General features: G+C 43.5%; 1 protein-coding gene across 2 annotated transcripts; it reads left to right on the top strand.

The window, feature by feature from the left end:
- The first annotated feature begins 1,095 nt into the window (after positions 1-1,095).
- Positions 1,096-20,952, top strand: RBL2 (RB transcriptional corepressor like 2). Of its 2 annotated transcripts, none has more exons than XM_039721148.1 (22): positions 1,096-1,164; positions 2,774-2,904; positions 4,078-4,278; positions 4,986-5,050; positions 8,313-8,441; positions 9,255-9,415; positions 9,521-9,585; positions 10,256-10,442; positions 11,119-11,285; positions 11,777-11,886; positions 12,767-12,870; positions 13,245-13,382; positions 13,605-13,769; positions 14,317-14,428; positions 14,976-15,245; positions 15,535-15,806; positions 16,378-16,554; positions 16,726-16,797; positions 17,161-17,275; positions 18,301-18,503; positions 18,717-18,881; positions 19,271-20,952. In XM_039721148.1, exons 1-22 carry the CDS (start codon positions 1,096-1,098, stop codon positions 19,439-19,441), a joined length of 3,249 nt encoding a protein of 1,082 aa, XP_039577082.1. In that variant the 3' UTR covers positions 19,442-20,952. The 2 variants fall into 2 exon arrangements, with proteins under 2 accessions (XP_039577082.1, XP_039577083.1); XM_039721149.1 differs by lacking the exon at positions 1,096-1,164 and adding an exon at positions 1,176-1,393 and having other exon boundaries at positions 19,271-19,441.
- Positions 20,953-21,663: the final 711 nt, after the last annotated feature.

Genomic DNA, 21,663 nt, shown 5'->3' with positions numbered 1-21,663 from the left:
GAGCAGATGAATATTTCTCAGTAGAAATTAAATGCTGTAAAAAGTTATTGCTGCTTTGTGTTTTAGTAGATACTGTAAATGTAGCTAAACAGAAAAGCCCTACATCATTTATATAGCCTTCTGGATGGCAGAGAGCTTCCCATCAGTGCTCTGCATAATTCAGAGCAGGAACTTGGCCCACTGCAAAGTTCACAGCTTCCTCTATGTTATAGAAAAATATGTAAGATTAAATAGAACCTGATCACTCGTTTTTAATGTAAGTTGTTCTGGTAGTCTGGGGGCTGCAGGTTTGGGGAGACCCTGCTGGCATCACCATCTTCCAGTGCCAGCTCGGGCGTTCTGCAGTTCTCAGTGCTGGGTTCCAGTGCGTGTGTGTGTCCTGAATCACATCTCAGGTCAGTCACTTCATCTTTTCTTGACATTTCATTTTTTCCCCCCCCTGAAGCTTTCAGCATTCATGAAATACCAGTATTACAAAATCAAGGTGACAGAATCAATAAATCTCTTTTAATCAAATGCAGCCTGTTTTCCTGATCACTTAATTGACACGTACCTCCTCTAGGGCTTAAATCTTATTTTTGGCAGCCTCCTCTCTGCTCGGTTGGGACTTGACCAGTGGGAGCTATTTCTGTCTCTCTTTCCTACCCCTCCCTGCCTATGTACAGCCTGTACCCCGCACTGTGTGTGTACAGCCTGTACCCTGTGCTCATATTTGTGTACATATTTGTGCACAGCCCGTACCCCGCACTCTGTGTACATATTTGTACATATTTGCGTGTATGTTTGTGTACAGCCCGTACCCCGCACTGTGTGTACATATTTGTGTATATATTTGTGTACATATTTGTGTGTGTATTTGTGCCCGGCCGTTCCCGGCCCGTTCCGGGTTCCCCTCACGGCCCCGACCCCGCCCCTCCCGGGGCTCGCGCACCGGGCGCGCTCCCGCTCCGTGCCGCGCGCGCCTGGCGGTGCGCGGGCGAGGACGCGGCCGGGGCCGAGCCGGGTCCCGCGGGGGGCGCGGCCGCCGCCCCGTCCCCGCCGGGCGAGGACGGCGAGACCCGCCAGCGCTACGAGGAGCTCTGCAGGAGCCTCAACATGGACGAGCGCGCCCGCGCCGAGGCCTGGCTGAGCTACCAGAGCATGAGGCGCAACTACACCCTGGAGGTGACGGGGGGCGGCGGGGCCGCGGCCGGCCCGGGGGGAGCGCGGCGGGGCGCGCGGGTGAAGCGCGCAGGGAGGGACGGCGGTGAGGCGCGGCGGCCTCTCCTTCGCACCGCCCGGGCGGCCGGCAATAGCCATCGCCATTGGGCGTCCTAGCGATGGAAAGGTGTTAGAAATGGAAGAGCCCCCGTCGCTGTGGTCCTGGGGTGCCCCGCGGCGCTGCCCGGCGCAGGTGGGAGCGCGGTCGTTAGTTGTGCTCTGGGGGCTTGCGCGGCCGCGGCACGGCCCGGGCTGCGCGGTGAAGGGTGAAGGGTGAAAGGGAAAGGGTTGTCGCGTCGTTCTTGAAAACAGGAACACGCGGTGACGCGCCCGGGAGCTTCGGACGCGCCTTTTATCGGTGCCTTGCTATAGCAAAGGTGGCGCTTGTGATAACCCCCGGCAGCTCCCGGCGCTGCCCTCCGCTGACCGGGCGGCTCTCGGGGCAGCGCTCGGTGCTGCGGGGCCGGGGCCGGCCGTGCGCGGAGGAGGAGCCGCCCCGGCAGCGCCGCTGTCACAGCGCGGGCAGGCGGCGGTGCTCGGAGCGAGCCGAGCCGAACCGTGCCGAGCCGTGCCGAGCCGAGCCGTGCCGTGGCGTGCCGTGCCCCAAGGTGGCGCTTGTGATAACCCCCGGCAGCTCCCGGCGCCCCAGCGCTGCCCTCCGCTGACCGGGCGGCTCTCGGGGCAGCGCTCGGTGCTGCGGGGCCGGGGCCGGCCGTGCGCGGAGGAGGAGCCGCCCCGGCAGCGCCGCTGTCACAGCGCGGGCAGGCGGCGGTGCTCGGAGCGAGCCGAGCCGAACCGTGCCGAGCCGTGCCGAGCCGTGCCGAGCCGTGCCGAGCCGTGCCGAGCCGTGCCGAGCCGTGCCGAGCCGTGCCGAGCCGTGCCGAGCCGAGCCGAGCCGTGCCGAGCCGTGCCGTGCCCAGGGGTGTGCGCTCACCGGGCCCGTGCACCACGGAGCCCGACAAAACCACTGCGTCCGATTCCGGCTGGCCCCTTGTTTTACCCGTCCTTTTTTCCACTAAAGTGTTACTCTTTGATCAAAGACAGAGAATAAAATTTCAAGTGCTCATTAGAATTAATTTCTGTCTTTAGGTACCAAATTAAATAATTGTTCTGCTGTGTAATACAGAGCAAAAATGGAAGTGATGTTTTTCTTTTCCTGCTGTCTGTTCAAGGCAGAAGAATGTTTTGGTTGCAAGAACTGTAGCCCTTTTATTTATTTTTTTTCTTTCTCTTTTAAATCTGAGCAGTACAAAATGCTGTAGAAGAACAACACTAAAAATATATTTTCATGTACTCAAAATGTATTTCACACTTTGAGTCAAATATGAAATGTATAATGGTCGCTGGTAAGTTTAGTTTTGATGCAGTTCAGTGTCTAGTGTCTATTTAGCACCTGTTTTGTTGCAGTTAAAAACCCAAAGCACAAGAGAAGTTTGAAATAGCAAATCAACTTTCTCTCTGGTTGGACTCCATCTGTTCGGGACACCGTGCTTTTCCCCGATGCTGGGGTAGCTGAAGAGCATGTTTTTGTTTGCAGTGCAGTATTTGAGATGCCTGATGTTTTGATTCCCAGGGAAATGACATGCATTGGCTGGCTTGTGCCTTGTACGTGGCTTGCAGGAAAGCAATTCCAACTGTGAGCAGGGGAACAGCGGAAGGAAATTATGTATCCTTAACCAGGATCCTGCGCTGTTCAGACCAAAGGTAACTTTTATTCTTGCTGATTTTTAGACACTTAGAAAATCTCAAAGAGTGCTTAGCACCTTGTGAAATTGGAAATAGAGAATAAAAGCTAAATGTGTTTCTTGTTTCCTGCTTTTGAAGATAAACTTTATATCCCCAGAATGTTACAGCTCACTGCCACAGAAGTAGGGCAGCTCCTTTGGCTCAGTACTGTGTTCATAAAAACACTGGTTTTCAAAATAAGAGATTGACTTCCTTCAATCAAAGGAGAAAGAAGCCAGTCACTGAAGAACAGTCAGTTTTGGGGGTGTGCAGAGTGAACTTCTCACATGAGAAAACCATTTGTAGTTCCCTGTGAAAATGTTCCCAAGATTTGTCGCAGTTTTTGTATAAGAAAACTTCACCCTTCACGTGGTTTTGCTAAAGTCACTAAATGAGGTCAGAATCTGATCAACAAATTTGTGTCAAATATTTATGTCCATAAACTAATAAAGAAAAACTTCTGAAATAATTGAATTTATTTATTAGCAACCTCATTGTGTTCTAAAAATTCCATAGATTGTCACAAAATAAAGAATGAATGTTCTTATGTACTTCTTATCCCATTTCCTCTACTGTTGAAGCATTGCTGCAAAAACATTCCTTTATAAGCTTTTGTTTTCCAATTTCAAAAATCAGGGTATTACATGTTGATATATTGGTTCTGTGATCTGGGCTATCAAGACTAATAACACTGAAAAAGAAGGTGTAAAGAAGTAGAAAAAGGAATTAAAGCCAGATTTGCAAAGTGCAATTTACTGAAACTTAAGAGCTTTTTTATACTTTGTAAAATAGTCTTAGCTTTGTAGATCTCACAGGTTGTTTTATTTAAATTAATAAATTATTCAGGAAAACAAGACAAGTCTGATTTCAGATTAATCTAACTGTTGGAGTTTTGTCTTTGTGAGAAGATGCCAGACCTGTGAGTACATAGTTAATGTGGTTATCAGCCGGGGATCTAAAAATATTTCAGGAGCTGTGAGCTCAGCTGTGTTTATGGGTGAAGGACTGGCTCTGAGTTCATTGTCATGCTTGCAATGCCATCATTTCATCAGTAGTTTGGGCAGTAGAAACTCCACTTTTGTTGAAAATGTAGAGTTTTTTCCTGCAGGAGAAACAAACGGCCTTTCTCATCTAACCTGTTCGTATTTGCAGCTTGATCGAGTTTTTTAACAAGATGAAGAAGTGGGAAGACATGGCAAACCTACCATCCCAGTTCAGAGAGCGAACTGAGAGACTGGAGAGGAACTTCACCGTTTCTGCAGTCATTTTTAAGAAGTATGAGCCCATTTTTCAGGACATTTTCAGGTATCCTCAAGAAGATCAACCTCGTCAACAGAGAGGAAGGAAACAGAGGTGTGTTTCTGTCATTTCCAGACTGATTGTAGAGCATCACTTTAGTGAAAATATAATGAAGTTGCTTGGTTGTTTTAGTTGTATTTTGACTGTATTTTTATAGTTGTTGTTTATAATATCAGAGTTGGTTTGTTCTTGCTTGCAGTAAATTTTTTATCTCTTTTTCAGTTTCAGATATGATAGGGGCAGGAAATCCCAAAGCTGCTGAGTTTCTGATGATTTGGGGGATGGGGGAGAAGGGAGAGATTTCAATCAGCCTGTTGGCAAGGGAAACACTAGTGTTGGAAAGATGGGAAGGACAAGAAGAATCTGATCCTTTTATGATCTGCATGGCTTTAATAACTCATTACTGCTCAGTGTGTTTCACTGCCCCGTAACTCCCATGGATTTGTTCATAGCTGCAGATCTTGTGGATATTTTACTTTATAGTAGAAGCTTTGTTTCTTTGTTACTGTTTGTATTTGGAGTGCTGTGGAATTGAACTTGCAGGCTGAAACAGAGGTTCCAGTTGTGCTACACTAAACCTCTTCTAGGTTTTGTGCATCTTTCTGTATTTCCTTTAGTCGGGGCTTTGTGGGAAGGGTCTAAGATTTTTGCCACACTGTGTAAAGCTTAGTTTTCTCTTTAAATTAGTGATTCTTGTATGATGTTTCATCAGTTTTGATTCACTGAGCTCATTGTCTTCTTGCTGTATTTTCCTCCGAAAGACGACAGCCATGTACTGTGACTGAAGTTTTCCAGTTTTGTTGGGTCCTGTTTGTTCATGCAAAAGGTAAGGGACCTGAAAGGGATTAAATACAGCAGACACAGTTTTATTAGTCATTATTTTATATCAGTCCTTAAAACACTCAGTAGGTGCAGTGTACATATAATCTTTATTGTAAGAGCAGCCTTAAAGCTTATAAGAACAGCAGAGAATTTCAGATGTTTTTCTTGATAGTGACTGTTGGGAGAAAAAGGAAGGAACAGGATTAAATCCTCAGTTTAGGCTTCAGTTGTTCAGTCACAGCATGTATAGTCTAAAATCTTTCCTGATCAAATCTGTGTCTTAAAGAGTTTCCACATCCCAAGGCCTTGTTTCAGGTCCTGCTTTGGTGAGTGTTAACTGTGAGTGATGTATACATAAGGTAGTGCTTTGGGGAAAGGAAAGGCAGGATTGATATTCCACATGGAAAGAGCATCATTGTAGATCAGATCCACTGGTAATGTCCAGTAACTTGATTTTTTTTCATAATATAATACCTATTGGAGGAAAACCAATATTTTAATTTCTTCAAAGAAAGGAGTAAAAGGATATTTTTTGGGGGGGGGAGTGTGTGATGGGATGTGTTTTTTCAAATTTAAAAGTGAATTAGTGTTATAATTCCTGCAGTGTGCTATGATTTCCTTAACTGGAAGATTTTGAGGCTGGGACAGAGTAGGCTGTGGTAATATTGAATAGCCTGGCACTAATTTTGTTCAGCACAGAACTTTGTTTGAGCCTTTTTTTCAACACTGTGCCACACTGCAGAGCTGGACCCTCAGCACCACATCTCTGCAAAAGTCAGGAAGGGTGTGCTGGGGCACAAGTGCTGCTCTGAGCACTCCATCCTGTGAGGAAGATGCCTTTTTGTAAGGCTGCAAATTCCACCTGAGTGGGCAAGAGAAGTCTTTCCCAAACAAGTGTGGTGCTTTCAGCCTGAAACACAGAATGATTTCAGCCACTGATCCCAGCAGAGGTAGTACTGTACTTATTTCCAGTCAGTCAGGACTTCACTTCCTTAGCACAGGTAGGCAGCTGACAGAGTAAATAGGTCAGTCTGGAAGAATCACAGGTTTTTCTTTTCCCTTCTGTAAAGTCTGCACTTTAGTGGGAAGATTGGATGGTTGACAAGTTGCAGAGGGGCTTTATGGTTCTTCCTGTTGCTGAGTTGGTGACTGATATGTCTGAGTAACTGCATCATCCATTGACTACATATTAATTACAAGCAGTTTCAGATACAGTAACCAACCCTTATGGAGAACACCCTGTTGATAAAGCATCCAATTGAATTTTACAAGGAGAAGAAAAAATTACAGTGGCTAGATGCTGTAAAGCTGCAAAATGATTATTAAAGTTTGGCAGCACTTTAAAAATGGAAACTGAGTGTCGACTGTTAAGGCATTGGGTGTTGGTGTGAGGTTTTGTGCCGTGTGGTTTGGGGGTGGGCAGTAAATCCTTATCACAGCAACCACCCAGCAGTGGCAGGCCCAGGCTTGTCTGCTCCTGCAGCCCATTGCCTTCAGTTCATGCACTGCACACTGAGGGAGCCCCTTGTTCAGTGGGACTGCACTTCTGCAAACTGTTTGTAAGAATTGCTCTTCAAACTCTTGCATTTCTTTCTTCAAAATTGATGGGGGAAGAAAATCTCTGGGTTTTTTATTATTTGGTACGAGGTTGTGAAAGGGAGCCTTGTTTGAAATGTCAGCAACAAGAAATTACTATGGAACTACTGGTACTCTGAAATTACACTTATTTTTGTGCTGACAGTAAATTGTCATGCTTGTGGAATTGATTCCTGTATTAAGACAGTTACTTTGAGAAATTTATTGATTAAAGGTCTGCTAATAGTATTTAGGATTTTCATTGTGAGCCTTTAATGATTTGGAAATAACTGAGAAGTGGGTAAAGTTAATTAAAATATCATCTAGGATCCATTATTTTAAGTAGTTTAAATTATCTACATTTAAATAATTTTTCTTCTAACAAACATGGAACCAGAAAATAGCACAAATTTGAACAAACTGGTATGTTACTGGTAAAAAAATAACAGCATAATTGAGAAAAATTCTCTAATCATATATCCATTTCAATGTGTTCTACGTGAGTTTATTGCTAGATGATAGATTTCTTCAAGAATTTAAACCTGTTCTTTATAGTGGGCTCAGCCAAGTGATTTGGAGCTTCCCTGAGAAAAAAAGGGAGGGTGGAAAGAGTGGAAGAGTCATTAGTATTTAAGGAGTAATAGAAACATCATGCTGTGCATAAAAAGTGAATTGTGATTTATGTTATTGATTAATTATATAATTTATTTTACTAAACCGTTTTAGCTATGGCCACTCCTCTAGAGAAATATCATAAACATAAATGAGTATAGTAAAGAGTCACATACAGCTCTGATTGTAATCTTTGTGAAAGGTGTTAAAAGAGTGAAGAGCTTACAAGGACTCTTTTCTGCAGGAAAATGAGAGATAAAAAATACTTAATAAACCAGGTCCAGAGATAGGCACATTTAGCTCTTTTGTAAAGCACAAGAGAAAATAACTAATATTTATTACTGTTTATAATGAGTATGCCCCCAGCAAATTGTTTTGCAAGAAAACAGATTGTTTAAAAAAAAATTCTGACTTAGAGTTAAGTACAGGTTTGTTCTGGGAGTGAGGGGCAGGGGCTGAAGGAGGGGGCAGTTTCTAGGCCATCTGAAAACCTGATCCAGCCTTGCCAAAGATGAAGTTGCTTGCAGCTGTTTGCAGCAATGCAGAGCTGGGAAAAAGGGGAAGAGTTGAGTCTCAGAACCCCTTCTACCCCTCGTTGGCCTTCAGAGCAGAATTTGCTTGGGGCAGGTGCAGTGAAGGGAACCCAGTGAGGGACGTGGCTGTGCCAGGCAGTGGGGCTGCTGCTGCCACAGTCACAGAAGCGTGTTCTTCTTCCTTGAGGCAGCTTGCATTAAACAGTCAGTGCTGCTTCAAGTGGTTATGCACTGCTTAATGAGATTACTGTGAACAAGGGAGCAGCAATATCTTATTTAGCAACATTTTGGTAAGGTTTGATTTCAGCACAGTATATGTGGGGTCCTTCACAATTGTTTCTGAAAAAATATTTTACTTTTAAATTGGTTATATGTTATTGTGAGTCTGCTTTACTGCCTGTGTTGCTATCCAGGTACTTAAAGTCACCAAACACTGTATTTCCAAGATTCCATTATTGATTGTAATACAAACATCAACAGTCTCTTGGTTAAAAAAATTCTTAAATCCTCGCTAATTAAATGTCTTATGTCTTTCTAATATTGCAGGAAATTTTCCTATGATCAGTGATGACTTGGTCAATTCCTACCATCTCTTGCTATGTGCTTTGGATCTCGTGTATGGAAATGCTCTGCACTGTCCTAACCGTAAAGAACTCCTGAATCCTAATTTTAAGGGTATGTTGAAAAAAAGAAGTCGATTTGAAATACATGAGAACTAATATTTTCTGTAGCTGGCTGCACAGTTCCATTCCTGTTAATGTAGTATGTAATAACAGAGCAGTGGACTTTGTGAAAAATGCATTAGGTCAAGAATTTGATGTACAATGGAAATACCCTTGCAGGAAGTTCCAGAGTAATACTTTGAGTTAATGAGGGTTAAATGTCAGTGGAAAAGTACATAAAGACACAGCCATCCCTGGACACAGTGAGACTGGAATATTCTGTGGTGCAGCAGTTTGGAAAGACCCAGGGCTCAGATAGGAGATTTGTTTCTCTCTCATTTCTGGATTGCTGCTGTTCCCTTTCGGAAGAGAATGGAAGTGTAGGTTAACTTGATAAGTCAGGATTCAAATGAATGGTGAGAAGTTGCCTTTGAATTTCTGATGTAACTCTTCCCAGGCTTGCACTTCATTTTTAGTGCTGTACAGGATTAGCCAAGTGTAGTGCTTTGGATGTGACCTGAGACTATTATCTCAAATAAATATTGTAGTTCACCAGTGTTTGATTATTTTTTTCCTATTAGAATTGATATATGTAATTTTTATCACTCAGTAACTAACGTTTTTAAATCTCTAACACAAAATTTGCTTTTGATAACATTACCCAGTTAGTAGGCATTGTGTAATTAATAGTTCTTTCAAGACAATTAATTAGTTTCCTGTTTTAGTTTCATAGTACCTTGACTACACAGCATTTAAGAATTTAGGTTTAATAAGAAAGCAGTATATGGATTTGAAAAATTAAATCATACAACATTCTGAATTGTAGGTCTACCTGAAGACTTCCATAGTAAGGATTATAAAGTATCATCTGACCCTCCCTGCATCATTGAAAAACTGTGCTCTTTACATTATGGATTAGTTTTAGAAGCAAAAGGTATAAAGGAACATTTTTGGAAGCCATATATTCGGAAGCTTTTTGACAAAAAGGTTGGTCAGTAAATTTATAATGTAGAAGAATCTCTCCTTACTTGATACCTTCAAAGCCTTTTTAAGAAATGAAATGCCCATCCTGTGTTCTTAAATGTCTTACAGCTTTTAAAAGGAAAAGATGAAAATCTGACGGGATTTCTGGATCCTGGGAACTTCGGAGACAGTGTGTAAGTCCCTGTCTGTGGGTTGGTTTGCAGGAGTGTCCCTCATGGCCCAGGCGTTCCCTGATCTGAGCACTGGTAGCACCATGCCTTGTGTGTTCAGAGAGGCCATCCAGCACTGCCTTCCTGTTCTGGCACTGCTGGGGGCTGAGGTCTGCTTGCAAGAGGAGCAGTGCTTCAGGATGGTGTTACCTGATGTCTGCTTTTATTCTCATGTTCCTCTTTACTGGATTTTTTGTTTGTGTGTAACTCAGTTATTATGAAAAAGCTGTGGGAGCACATTGAGTAGGAGGTGGGAGGGAAAAAAATGGGTTTGGTGGTGTTTAGAGATGGTTATATGTAAGACTTACTTTCTTTTAATGATACAAAAATGGTTCAGTGTAGTTTATGATACGATGCTGTGTAAATTTTGAGGAGTTTCCAGGAAATAGGAGTTCTCAGTGTTTTACTGTGTTCTCCTGCAGCTGGATAAATGGCAGGGCATCAGATACATAGGGAAAATAATGCCCTTGCCACTGTGATGTATAAGGTACTGTGGATCTTAAATGAGCTTCAGTGAGGGTCAAAAGAAATTGGAAGTAGACTTTCCCCGGGCTAGAACTGTGTTCAGTGTGTGAGCAGATGAACAAAGCAGTCTAAATAAAGGGGGTTTGGCTGCCTTTCCTTTCTGCTGTAGCAAAGCCATCAACAAGGCCTATGAGGAGTATGTTCTGTCAGTGGGAAATCTTGATGAGAGAATATTCCTTGGCGAGGACGCGGATGAAGAGATTGGAACTCTCACAAGGTGCTTGAACACACCTTCAGGACTGGAAACAGCTGAAAGGGTACAAGTGAAGCATAATTTGCAGCAGCATTTTGACAGAGTGAGTATGGCATGATCTATGTTGCTTTTTTTATATGTCACCCTCCCTGGCTGCCTGTGGAGACAGAAATAAAACACAGCTCAGAGTGTGGGGAGAAAATGGTCAGAGTATTGGAAGCTGGACTTCATGGTGAAGAATGTAATGTATTTGTTAAAAGAAGTTGCTGTATGGTTAGGTAATTAGAAGATATAATTGAAGGGACATCCTTGATGTTACATTATTTTAATGTTGTGGCTTGATCTGATGCAAATAAACTAAAATGCTGATCAGAAGAACTTCTCATGTTAAACCTTTTAAACTTGCTGAAAGGAAGCCACGGCTCAGTACACTTTTGCTATGAGCTGCAGCTTCCTTTGTTACTTGGGCTAGGAAGGAATACTGGGGTTGGGGGGATTTTTGAGATTGGTCTAATTGTTTCACGCTCAATTCCAGCATCTGCATTTCAGCATAGATCATAGATCTGCTTACAGAACTGTTTGATACAAACATGTGAGCAGCATAGACAAACTCTTCTTTGCTCTTACCTGAGTCATGGTCTGCTTTGAGCTGTTTGATTAGGTGCTGTTTTTTCCCATAACAGAGAGTAAGAATTCTGCAGATTGATGTTCCAGGTTATGAGCTTTATCAAAGTTTATACAGAGTCCATATGTATATGTGGTTATTCTTTTATTTTCAGTCCAAATCACTGAGGATCACAACCCCCCTTACTGGCCGCAAGTATATTAAAGAGAGCAACCCCTACGTGACACCTGTTTCCATAGCAACCTACAGCCTGAGCCGCCTGCACACGATGCTGGCAGGGCTGAAAAATGCCCCCAGTGAAAATCTGGAGCAAATACTCAGGTAAATTTGGTGTTTAGCCAAATAATCCTATTTTCTATTCCAGTTTTAATAGCAAACATTAATGCTGAACAGTGTAAATTAAAAGGTGAGCCAATCCTTTACTACTGTAGTCAAATGGAATCCAGAGAGACGCCTACATTTCAAAGGACTGTTCTCTTTATTTAGACTCATCTGTCCTTAGAGACTGATGAACATCCACCATTTAAAACCCAGCAGTTCTGAGATTCTCTAACCACAAGCTGTCAGTATAAAATTTTCAAGACTCTTCTTCATGCTTAACAAATGGCACTACCTAGGAAATCACTCCACACTGTAGGAGATGCAAACCAAATTTTATTCTCCATGTGTATAAACTGTTTTGCAGTTAGCCACATTTAGGTCTGTTTGTATTGCTGTGCAATATGTTTCCATTTTTTATGCTCTCAACATATTAAAAAATAGGGTGGTTTTGGTCTTAGTAGGAACTGAAAATGTTTAGTTTCTATTTTCAGGTCATGCTCCAGAGATCCTTCTCAATCCATTGCAAACAGAGTTAAAGAAATGCATGATGTGTACTGTCAGAGCACTCAGTCTGAAGGAGAATTCAGTAACTTTTCCAAAGGTGGGAAATATTTCACTTACCCATAAAATGCATACACATCCATCTCTTGTAATTAAGTTTTACATATAGGTTATGCTTTAGCACAAATGTCTTTTCTACTTCTCTTGCCTTTTCCTGTGTTCTTAAGACATAGCAAATTTCAATGCTCTGTAAAATTTTATAATCAGCCATAGCTTGAATTGCTGGAATTTGATCATACTTTCAGCACTAGAGAGTGAAATGAAAAGGACTTATAAGTGTACCACTTTTTCTCTCAAGTATAAGATTATTAGTGATGGCATGGATTTCTGTGCTGGTAAGGAAAATCTGAGTAACTGTAGTCTTTAAAAACCCCAACAGCAACTTTGGCTTACATATAAGGATGGATTAGTAAAGGTATTAAAATCCTGCCAGTATAAACACAAAAACATGATTTTCAAAGTTGTCTTGATAGCTGAAGTGCCTGAAGATGGATTGAATATAAGGAAGATGATCTTGACCTTGTTTCTTAATAAGGTCTTCCTTTGTTCTTGTCAGCTTAGTTGCTTCACTGCTTTTTGTTGTACAGTGCAAGGTGGATCCATACAGGTACATTTCCTGAATTCGCATTGTGTCTATTACAGCAACATTAAGGATTGTTCTTATGCATGGTGATGTAATGCTGATACCCAAAATCTGTGCTCAGGAGCAAATTACTCTGCTCTGCATTCACAAATCAGTGCAGTGTAGGAGAAGGATTCCTACATTAACTTGAAATTTACTGGTTTAGTCCTGAAAGTATTGTATCCACAGCAGCACACAAATCCACACAAGCTATTGTTGTATTTCTGTATGTAAAGATGAAGAATGTAATAATTTTTTATTGCATTTTACAATATTGCTTCTATTTAACTTCCTGCAGATGTTGCTAGTAAACATTTTCGTCGTGCTGAGATGCTCTACTACAAGGTCTTGGAGTCAATCATTGAGCAAGAGAGGAAGAGACTGGGAGACACTGACTTATCTGTAAGGAAAACTAATCAAAAGGTTCCTCACTTTTAAAGTTGGACCTGCAAAAAAAGAACACAGATGTAGAGCAGAATTGTCAGCTATTTAAAATGAGGGTAAATCTCTGAGAAGAACCCTGTAAGTACATCTGAATGGAAGAAAAAAGGTTCAAGAAATTGTGTTTGCAAACACAAAGATAGATGAAATTTTTAATGGCGCTTTAATTTTTAATGAGCCATTTTAAAGATGGCTCATTTTGAACTCAGTTCTGTCTCTTAAAAAACAGCTTCACTTTTTATAAGCTTAGAATCTTGCTGTTGAGACAATAAAAAGTGTTTTATTCTTCTACAGTTACACTGTAAAATAAGCTTTAAAATTTGTAACTCTTGCAGGCAATACTGGAGCAAGATGTGTTTCACAAGTCTCTGCTGGCATGTTGCCTGGAGATCATTACCTTTACATACAACCCACCTGGAAACTTCCCATTCGTCACTGAAATATTTGACATTCCAGTTTATCATTTTTACAAGGTAATGTGTTTGATAGCTGGAAATGCTTACAAAGTCATGAGTGCTCATTGTCCTGTATGACAAGCTAGGACTGAGTCATTGTAATGCAGCTTTCTAATAGTCTCTTCCTTTGAAAATCAAGTGTTGGAATTAGAGCTTTGTTTAAGAACAGATCTGTGAAACAAGTACATTATTTATTATACATTATTATTATATATATGATCCTTATTATCCACTGCACAGGTAATTGAGGTTTTCATTAGAGCAGAGGACGGCCTTTGTCGGGAGGTGGTGAAACACCTGAACCACATTGAAGAGCAGATCCTGGAAAGTATGGCATGGAAACGGGAATCTGTACTGTGGGACAGGATCAGAGAGAATGAAAACAAAGTTCCCACTTGTGAAGAGGTGAGCACATCTTTCTGTGTGTTACTTAGCTTTCATAACCAGACAGGATGGCAGAGAGAGGACTGTGTGCCCTGAAGGAGAGGTCTTACATGTCCCAGTAGCAGTTCACCATCCCAGCCCATCAGTGCAGGGTGCTCTGGCCTGGTCAGGGCCATCTCTGTGGAGACATCTGCAGCAGAGACAGGCAGCAGAGATGATTCTTATCCAGTATTTTATCCAGTATTTTATTGGTGTAGCAGAACAGTGAACAAAATGGTCAAGCAGGGAAGGTTTGGACCAGTAACTTTTGAAAAAAATTATAGATAAAAAATGTAGTAAAAAGTACACACAGTAGCCACAGAAACACACACTTTAATAGTCTATCTTCCAGAGCAGCACCATCACTACTCACTACTGGTTTTGTTGGGATTAGGGTAGGTTTGTCACTTTTCTTGTTATTTTTCCACAAAGTTTTGCTGTTCAAAATCTGTAGTGCAGTAGCTTTTAAAAATTTGCTATGTAGTTAGTATGTGATACAGACACTCTAACAAAAGGATAAATATTTTAGGTAATGCCACCTCAGTACTTTGAGAGATCTGCTGGGAGCAGTGTTGTAGGCTCACCATTGACACCACGGCGAATTAACGAGGTTCGTGCTGAAAGCGGAGGACTGGGAAAAGGTGAGGTTTTTAAAGCAGAATGTGCTGTACAGTGCTTACTTGGATTGAATTATGCTTTAATGCCAGCGTACAGTTAGCTGCAAACACATTGGTACAGGGTATTGCAGCTCACAGAGTTGCATCAAAGGTCTAAGACTGATGGATTCATCATATCAGTGTGAAAAATCCTGCTTTTTTGGGTATTCTCAGGTGATGGATATGAACAGCATGTGTACGTGTGTGTTAAACCGTATTTGTACATGCACACACACAGAGCTTCCACTCTAATTGGTTTGCTTTACTGTTAAACTAGAAGAGAAACCCCACTATATATTAGGTGACATCTCAAACGTTTTCCACAAGAAAAAATAAAATAAAATGTATGAACTTAGACAAATATTAAATATAGCATTATTGAGGATTAAGTCATCTCTAAAAGCAATCTGTATTTTAAAATTTTTTTTCCTGAAGAGCTTTGCATGACATATTTAGGTTTGCATTAGATCTCCACCACCTTGTAAAACAAGAGTTAAATAGATCTGTGTGTGTGTGTGTTTTCCCTGCCCAGGCCTCTCCTCCCCTCCAGCCACGCTGTATGACAGGTACAGCTCTCCCACAGCCAACCCCACGCGGCGGCGCCTGTTCGCTGACAATGACAGTGGCCCCGAGGGTGGCACGGTCAGGGTGCCCCCGCAGCCCGTGGTGAGCACAGTGCCAGTGCAGAACATGAGCCCCGAGGCTGTGTCTGTGACCCCAGTGCCTGGCCAGACCCTGGTGACAGTGGCAACGGCCACTGTGACAGCCAACAACGGGCAGACGGTGACAATACCCGTGCAAGGTGAGGGAAAAGCTGCTGCTTTCCAGGCTTGTTCCCATCTGGGCATTAGAACACAGCCAGGGAGAACTGCATTAGTATGAACTTCAGCTTCATTATCTTCTCATGTCATGATGCAGTTTCCAAAGTATTTTGATTAAACAATTACATGTATAATATACTAAATGTGTAGTTATAAGTAGCTAATAAAGGAAGTACTGAATTATTTTTAAAAACTAAAAAAAACCAAAAAACCTCACACACACCCCCACACAGCTTGCTCCTATTTCAGGCTCTTTTTGTTACATTACAGGTATTGCCAATGAAAATGGAGGAATAACTTTCTTCCCAGTCCAAGTAAATGTAGGTACGCAGCCCCAGACTGTGTCTGGGCCCATGCAGCCCCTGAGTGCCCAGACTCTGGCTGGCACCCTGAACCCTCAGATGGCTGGGGCAGCACTGCAGTTGCCAGGGCAGTTGGCAGTGCAGCAGATCTCCCCTGGAGAGCAGAGACAGACCCAGCACCTCAGTGCCACGGCTGTCAGGCCTCGCAAGATGGGCTCACTTGCACTCTTCTTCAGAAAGGTACTTTTTGATCTGAGTTTGCTTTGCTTAGTTCTTATTTTGGTAAACTTGCAGTAATTTTAAAAATACACACTTTATTGGTTGTAACAATGAGGTCATATTACATTTAATTTATACCTTAGTTATTCATACTCACCTGAAGAGTAGTTTTCTCCTGCAGGCCACTTCTCATTAGCAAAGGAGTGTGCTGGCACATCAGGACGCGGAAATAGATTCTGTATTTAGCCAGCAGGCTCTTTAAGGTGTCCCTTTTCTTGAAAGCTCTTCCAAAGAAAGAGGTTAACTTTTGAGACTTTCTGGTTTATTCAATACCAGGGTTGCTGTAGGCAATGCAGTGCCCTTTCTGTGCTCAGGACAGCTTAGAATTTAATCTTCAAACAAATGTTTTCTTAGTACTGACACCAGTACTGAGAATGTCTGTGCCTTGTAAGCAAGTTAAATTTGAATTTAGTTATTCTTCTCTTGGCTTAGCATTTGCACAAGCTCTACAGGTGTGCAAGCTGAGCTACTCTTTTGCTGGCTCAGAAGAGCAGCGTTGCTGTGGCCCTGAGCACAGTGTCCAATGTCCCAGGTGTATCACTTGGCCAGTGTTCGTCTGAGGGACCTCTGTGCCAAACTTGATGTGTCTGAGGAGCTGCGCAAAAAGATCTGGACATGCTTTGAGTATTCCTTGGTGCACTGCCCTGAAATCATGATGGACAGACACCTGGATCAGCTGCTGATGTGTGCCATCTACGTCATGACTAAGGTAAAGTGAGAGCAAAGAAAAGGCCAACAAAAATCTCCTTTAATACTTAATATTCCAAATACTACTTCCTCAAAAAGCCCCAAAGCAACAAACACACACAACCACCCCAAGCCAAACAAACGACCCAATAGCCTGCAGAAAAACTGAACCTTTTCTGTGCATCCCCCTTAGGTTACTAATGAAGACAGATCATTCCAGAACATCATGCGCTGCTACCGGACACAGCCGCAAGCCAAGAGTCACGTGAGCAGTCACTGTTTAACCTTGTGGGATCTGGTTTATTAAATGCCTTCATTCTGTTTTGGGAACAGATCACTTGGTAAAGCAATATTTAGTATTAAGGGGATGCAGTCTGTGAACTGTTCTCAAAAGAGAGTAGTCATATCTAAAATCCTACACTACTGAAAGCTTTTTATATTAAACTGTACCTGAAATAGAAAATGTTCTTAAAAACGAAGGAGGCAGTGCCCATGGGCTATTACTCCTCTTAGGAGGCTGTATTTTGCCCTGCCAGAAGCAGTTTGGTACCACAGTGAAGTGTCGTGCAGGCAGCTGTTCCCTGGCTGGCTCCACGGTGCCTGCTGAGGCTGCTCCCTGTCCCTGCAGGTCTATCGCAGCGTCCTCATCAAGGGCCGCCGCCGCCGCCACTCGGGCAGCAGTGACAGCAGCAGCCAGCAGAGCTCACCCACAGACAGGAGCAAGGACAGGAACAAAGAAAGAAGTGAGTGATTCCGAATGCCAGGTGTTCGGGTTTAATTCCATTTCCAAAACTGTGTGAAAATGAAGAGTTGGTTTTTGTTTTGTTTCACCCCAAACGGTTCCTCCTTTGGTAAACTTAGACACATTGATAACGTTCAAGAGTTGCTCTAACTCAAGGTTTTATTGCACCCACTCCGACAGATTCAAATCCCTTCCCATGTGCAATTACCTGGGGAATTTGCTGTGCTGGCCTGAGCTCCGAGTTCAGCTCACACACCAAAGAACTTTGGAGTCTTTGCAGAAGAAGGAAATCTGAGCTAGCCCAGGTTCAGTTACTCTTATCACAACCACAAAGCTGCAGCAGTTTCTTTTGCAGCACTGTCTGTCTGCAGAAACAGGAACACCACCCACAGCCTTGATTTCGGCATAGCTGCCAGCTCTGGGGATTCTTCCCTTGATATGTGAACTGACACATTTTCTTTGAATTAACTTTTATAAAGGAAACCAAAGAGGTGATGCTGTGTATTCCTACCAGCAGTTTTCAAGGTATTTAACAGACGATGGTATAAGTAGTAGGTGTTAATATTTTCTGTCAGAGGGAGTGGCAGGGAGAGAAGGCAAAAGAAATACATGTATTTTGCAACTTCCCACATTAAAATAGCAGGAAGTATGGCCTAGCCAAATATTTCTCCTACTGACAGAAAAAAACTGCCATTTACTTAAAATGGTGTCAGGTGGCAACAAGAAAGAACTCCTGCTAAAAGTATAACACAAATGCTGAAAAAATTGAGTTTCAGCTCTTTTTATATTGTCATGCAACTCAGCTCCTACAGCACATCCCTTGCAGTTTATCCAGTAAGAAGTTAGAAATCTACAAAGCTTTTGTGTAAGGGACAAGGCTCAGGGACCCAAACAGGGAGCTCAGGGACCCAAACAGGGAGCGTGCTGGTGGCAGCGGGTTCCCGGTCGGTCCCTGTTTGCCGAGGGGGGCTGGCTCTGTGCCTGCGGGGCTGGCAGTGGCTGAGCCCGGGCTGTCTGTGCCTGCAGGCAGCCGTGACTCCAGCCCGGTGATGCGCTCCAGCAGCACCCTGCCCGTGCCCCAGCCCTCCAGCGCGCCCCCCACCCCCACCCGCCTCTCGGGCCCCAACAGCGACAGCGAGGAGGAGGAGCGCGGGGACCTCATCCAGTTCTACAACAACGTCTACATCGAGCAGATCAAGGACTTTGCCCTCAAGTACACTTCAAATGCAGTAAGTTACAGTCTGTGCTTTTTCTTAATAAACAGAGCTTTATCTTCTGACCATGCAGTGAAATTTCCTTAAATTAAAAAATACTAATCTGGCCTAGTAACACAACAAAAGTTGCATTTGTTGTACATTGCACGGATCTGTGTGGAAAAGCCTTGCTGCAGTGAGCCCTGAGCTGGGGCTGCAGCTCTGAGTGCCTCTGTTCCCTCCGAGCAGACAGACTCCCCTCCGCTCTCGCCATACCCGTTCGTGCGCCTCGGCTCCCCCCGCAGAGTGCAGCTCTCCCAGCACCACCCCCTGTACATCTCACCACACAGAAACGAGTCTGCCCTCTCTCCCCAGGAGAAAATATTCTACTACTTCAGCAGCAGCCCCTCAAAGGTGAGACTAAAGCGTTCTAGTTTGATTTTTTAAATTCTTAACTCTGATTTTTGTTTTTGGTAGTGCAATTACAGCAGACTCTGCAACACAAAGTTTTGTTTACATTGTCCAACACACACACATCACCTAAGGCTCATCAAACTGCCAGTGCAGCTGCCACAGCTGTAGGGCTGGATGGGCCATTGACCTCTGCATGCAGTTACAAACTCCCTTAAGACTTACTCTGGTAAGGGAACAGCCAGTACAGTGCAGACAATACCTTGTTACAGTACAGATTTCCACAACAGAGCCTGTCCAGTCCCACTGCAATGTGTCTAACAACACATCATATTGAGGCAGACACAAAACATTGAGAGCTAATCCTTCTTTTGCCCCCCTCCTCCCTCCAGAGGCTAAAGGAAATCAACAGCATGGTTCGAACTGGAGAAACCCCCACAAAGAAGAGAGGCATCCTCTTGGAGGATGGAACTGAAGCCCCAGCCAAGCGAATCTGCCAGGAGAATCACACGGCTCTGTTAAGACGACTCCAGGACGTAGCGAATGACCGAGGGTCTCACTGAGCCTGCACAGCTCCTCCCTCCCTGACTGAGCTGAGCCTGGGCCAGGGCAGGAGGTGGGACAGCTCTGGGGACAGGCAGGATCCACCTCAGACCCACGACACAACCCCAGGGCTTGCTTAAGTTCTTCACAAGGCAAGTGACCCGTCTCCAGCCTTGCCTGGAGAACACATCCCTAACCCAGCTGTGGACCTTGCAGCAGGTATTTACAGCTTTGCTTTGCTCTAGTCACTGCTTCACCTTTGTCAGCTGTGGCCAGACAGGTCCAGGTGCCTCAGCATGGAGCCCTCCACCAAGGTACCCACAGACAGTGCCAGGGTCCCTCACTAACCCCCTCACAAACTAACAGCTTAGAGTAACATTCTCACACAGTCCCGATCTGCTTGCTGGAAGGGACAAGGGGCACATTTTGAGCCCTGCAGGAAGCTGGATGGGTGGACTCTGTTCAGATTCAGCATGTTCCACACACCTTTGAGAAGCAGCACGGTGTTGAGCTTTAATGTGTGGCCCTTTGCTGTACCAAGGGAGGTGATTGTGTTGATTGGTTTGAGCTGTGCAATGTTTGAAAGTGACCTCATGTTCCCAAGGTGACACTTGGGATGGGGCTGTGAAGCATCATGTTTAAAGCAGATGAATTTTGCTGTATATTTGCAATGGCACTTTCTAAATGTGAATATTTTTTGCAAAGGCCGACTTCAGATGTCTTTCTGTATTGAAACAATTTGACTTTTGTATTTATTTCAGTCTGACATCCCATTGCTCCTCTTGCCAGCACATGGCATTAAGGATTCATTGTAACTCAGTGTATAAGCAGCAATGAATGCAGGAAGCCAGGGATGTGTGCTTTTTTCAAGGAATTTTATATGCTTGTTGCTTTTCTTGATAGGCAGTGTAGCCCTTGCTCACTCAGCAGCAGGAAGGTGGTGCCCATCTCCTAAAACATACACTTAAGATATTTTGTTGGTGTTTAAAGGACAGGGCTTGGCAGTTTGGGTTTGTGTTTTAGTTTTTGTAAAAGGCCTAAAGCAAGCTGCCTGGGAGAAATCCCTCTCCTACTACCACAATCAGCAGGTGCTGCACATAAACTTACCTACCCGTTTTCATTTAAAATAGGTCCAAAATACCAGATGTGTTAGGAAATCAACCCTCTCCCACAGTACAGGATGCCCGTCCTCTGCTAGGGAGGGGGTGCTCTTCATTTAAAATGTGACACACAGGTTCCAGAAGGTTTTCGGAGGAAGCAAAAGCTAAAAGCCCCGTTTTCAGTCATTCCTGCCCATCTGAAGAATAGGAAAATGTAAGACTTAACTCCACTATAAACTCTACTAAAGTAAAATAAAAACATGTTTTTCTTACCTGTATAACAAAAGCTGAAGTCCAGAAGTTGTGTAGATGTTTCTGTAAAAATATTTATGGACGTGTCAGACAATTCTTGTTGTTACTATGTTCCATTAACTTCACTTTGTATGAAAATATTGCAATTGTATTTTTCAATAAATACTTTATAGACTGTTTCCTGTTTGTGTGTGAAAAGCATTTGTGTGTGCAAAGCTAGAAAGTCTGCAGCAAGGACTTCAGTCCCACACTGCAACTGAAGGTTTAAAAATAAATAAATGATCACATCTCAGTCACACTACAAGGGATTTACTCCTGCCCTGGTTGTCACTGTGGTTGTTCCATGTGTGTCCCCTCCTTCTGCTCCATCCAAAGGCACCAGGGAATGCCCCAGCTCCAGCTGCTGCTCCCTTGGCAGAGGAGGAAGAGGAGGGTGGCTGCCTCACTGCACAGCACTGGAGGGCTCCAGAACAATCTGCCCTGCCTGCAGGAGCTGTTAACACAAATCTCACACACTCAGTGACAGCAGAATTATTTCCTGTGTGCTGGGTGCTCACATTCCCACTGAGGGAAATTTCTAAACATTGCTAAGTAAAGAACAGCTCTGATCACCACTGGCTGGTGCTGTGTTTGTACAGCTACAGCTGCACTGGTTGTCCCCTGCCTTTTTACCTAAGGGTCCTGAGACTATTTCATCAACTGCTGTTCCTGTCTCTTTCTGGAAAGAAGTTAAGTTACCCTCAGCTGTAACTAATACTAAAGATAGAACTTGCAGTTTCTACTTCAAAGAAAATGCTAAAAAGAAACCAAACAACTTCAACAGATAAGTTACCCTCAGCTGTAACTAATACTAAAGATAGAACTTGCAGTTTTCCAAAGGGAAAAACAAA

Source organism: Passer montanus, unplaced genomic scaffold, assembly GCF_014805655.1.
Source record: "Passer montanus isolate IOZ18808 unplaced genomic scaffold, ASM1480565v1 scaffold45, whole genome shotgun sequence".
Lineage (NCBI taxonomy): Eukaryota > Metazoa > Chordata > Aves > Passeriformes > Passeridae > Passer > Passer montanus.
The sequence above is the reverse complement of the archived record's forward strand: the minus strand, read 5'-3'. Positions and strand labels throughout refer to the sequence as shown.

Excerpts from the sequence above, each read along its gene's own strand:
- RBL2 (XM_039721148.1), top strand. The coding sequence starts at position 1,096 with ATGGACGAGCGCGCCCGCGCCGAGGCCTGGCTGAGCTACCAGAGCATG. Across the intron at positions 9,416-9,520 it reads GGAAGCTTTTTGACAAAAAG|CTTTTAAAAGGAAAAGATGA; the intron begins GTTGGTCAGTAA and ends AATGTCTTACAG. Across the intron at positions 13,383-13,604 it reads CAGTTTATCATTTTTACAAG|GTAATTGAGGTTTTCATTAG; the intron begins GTAATGTGTTTG and ends TCCACTGCACAG.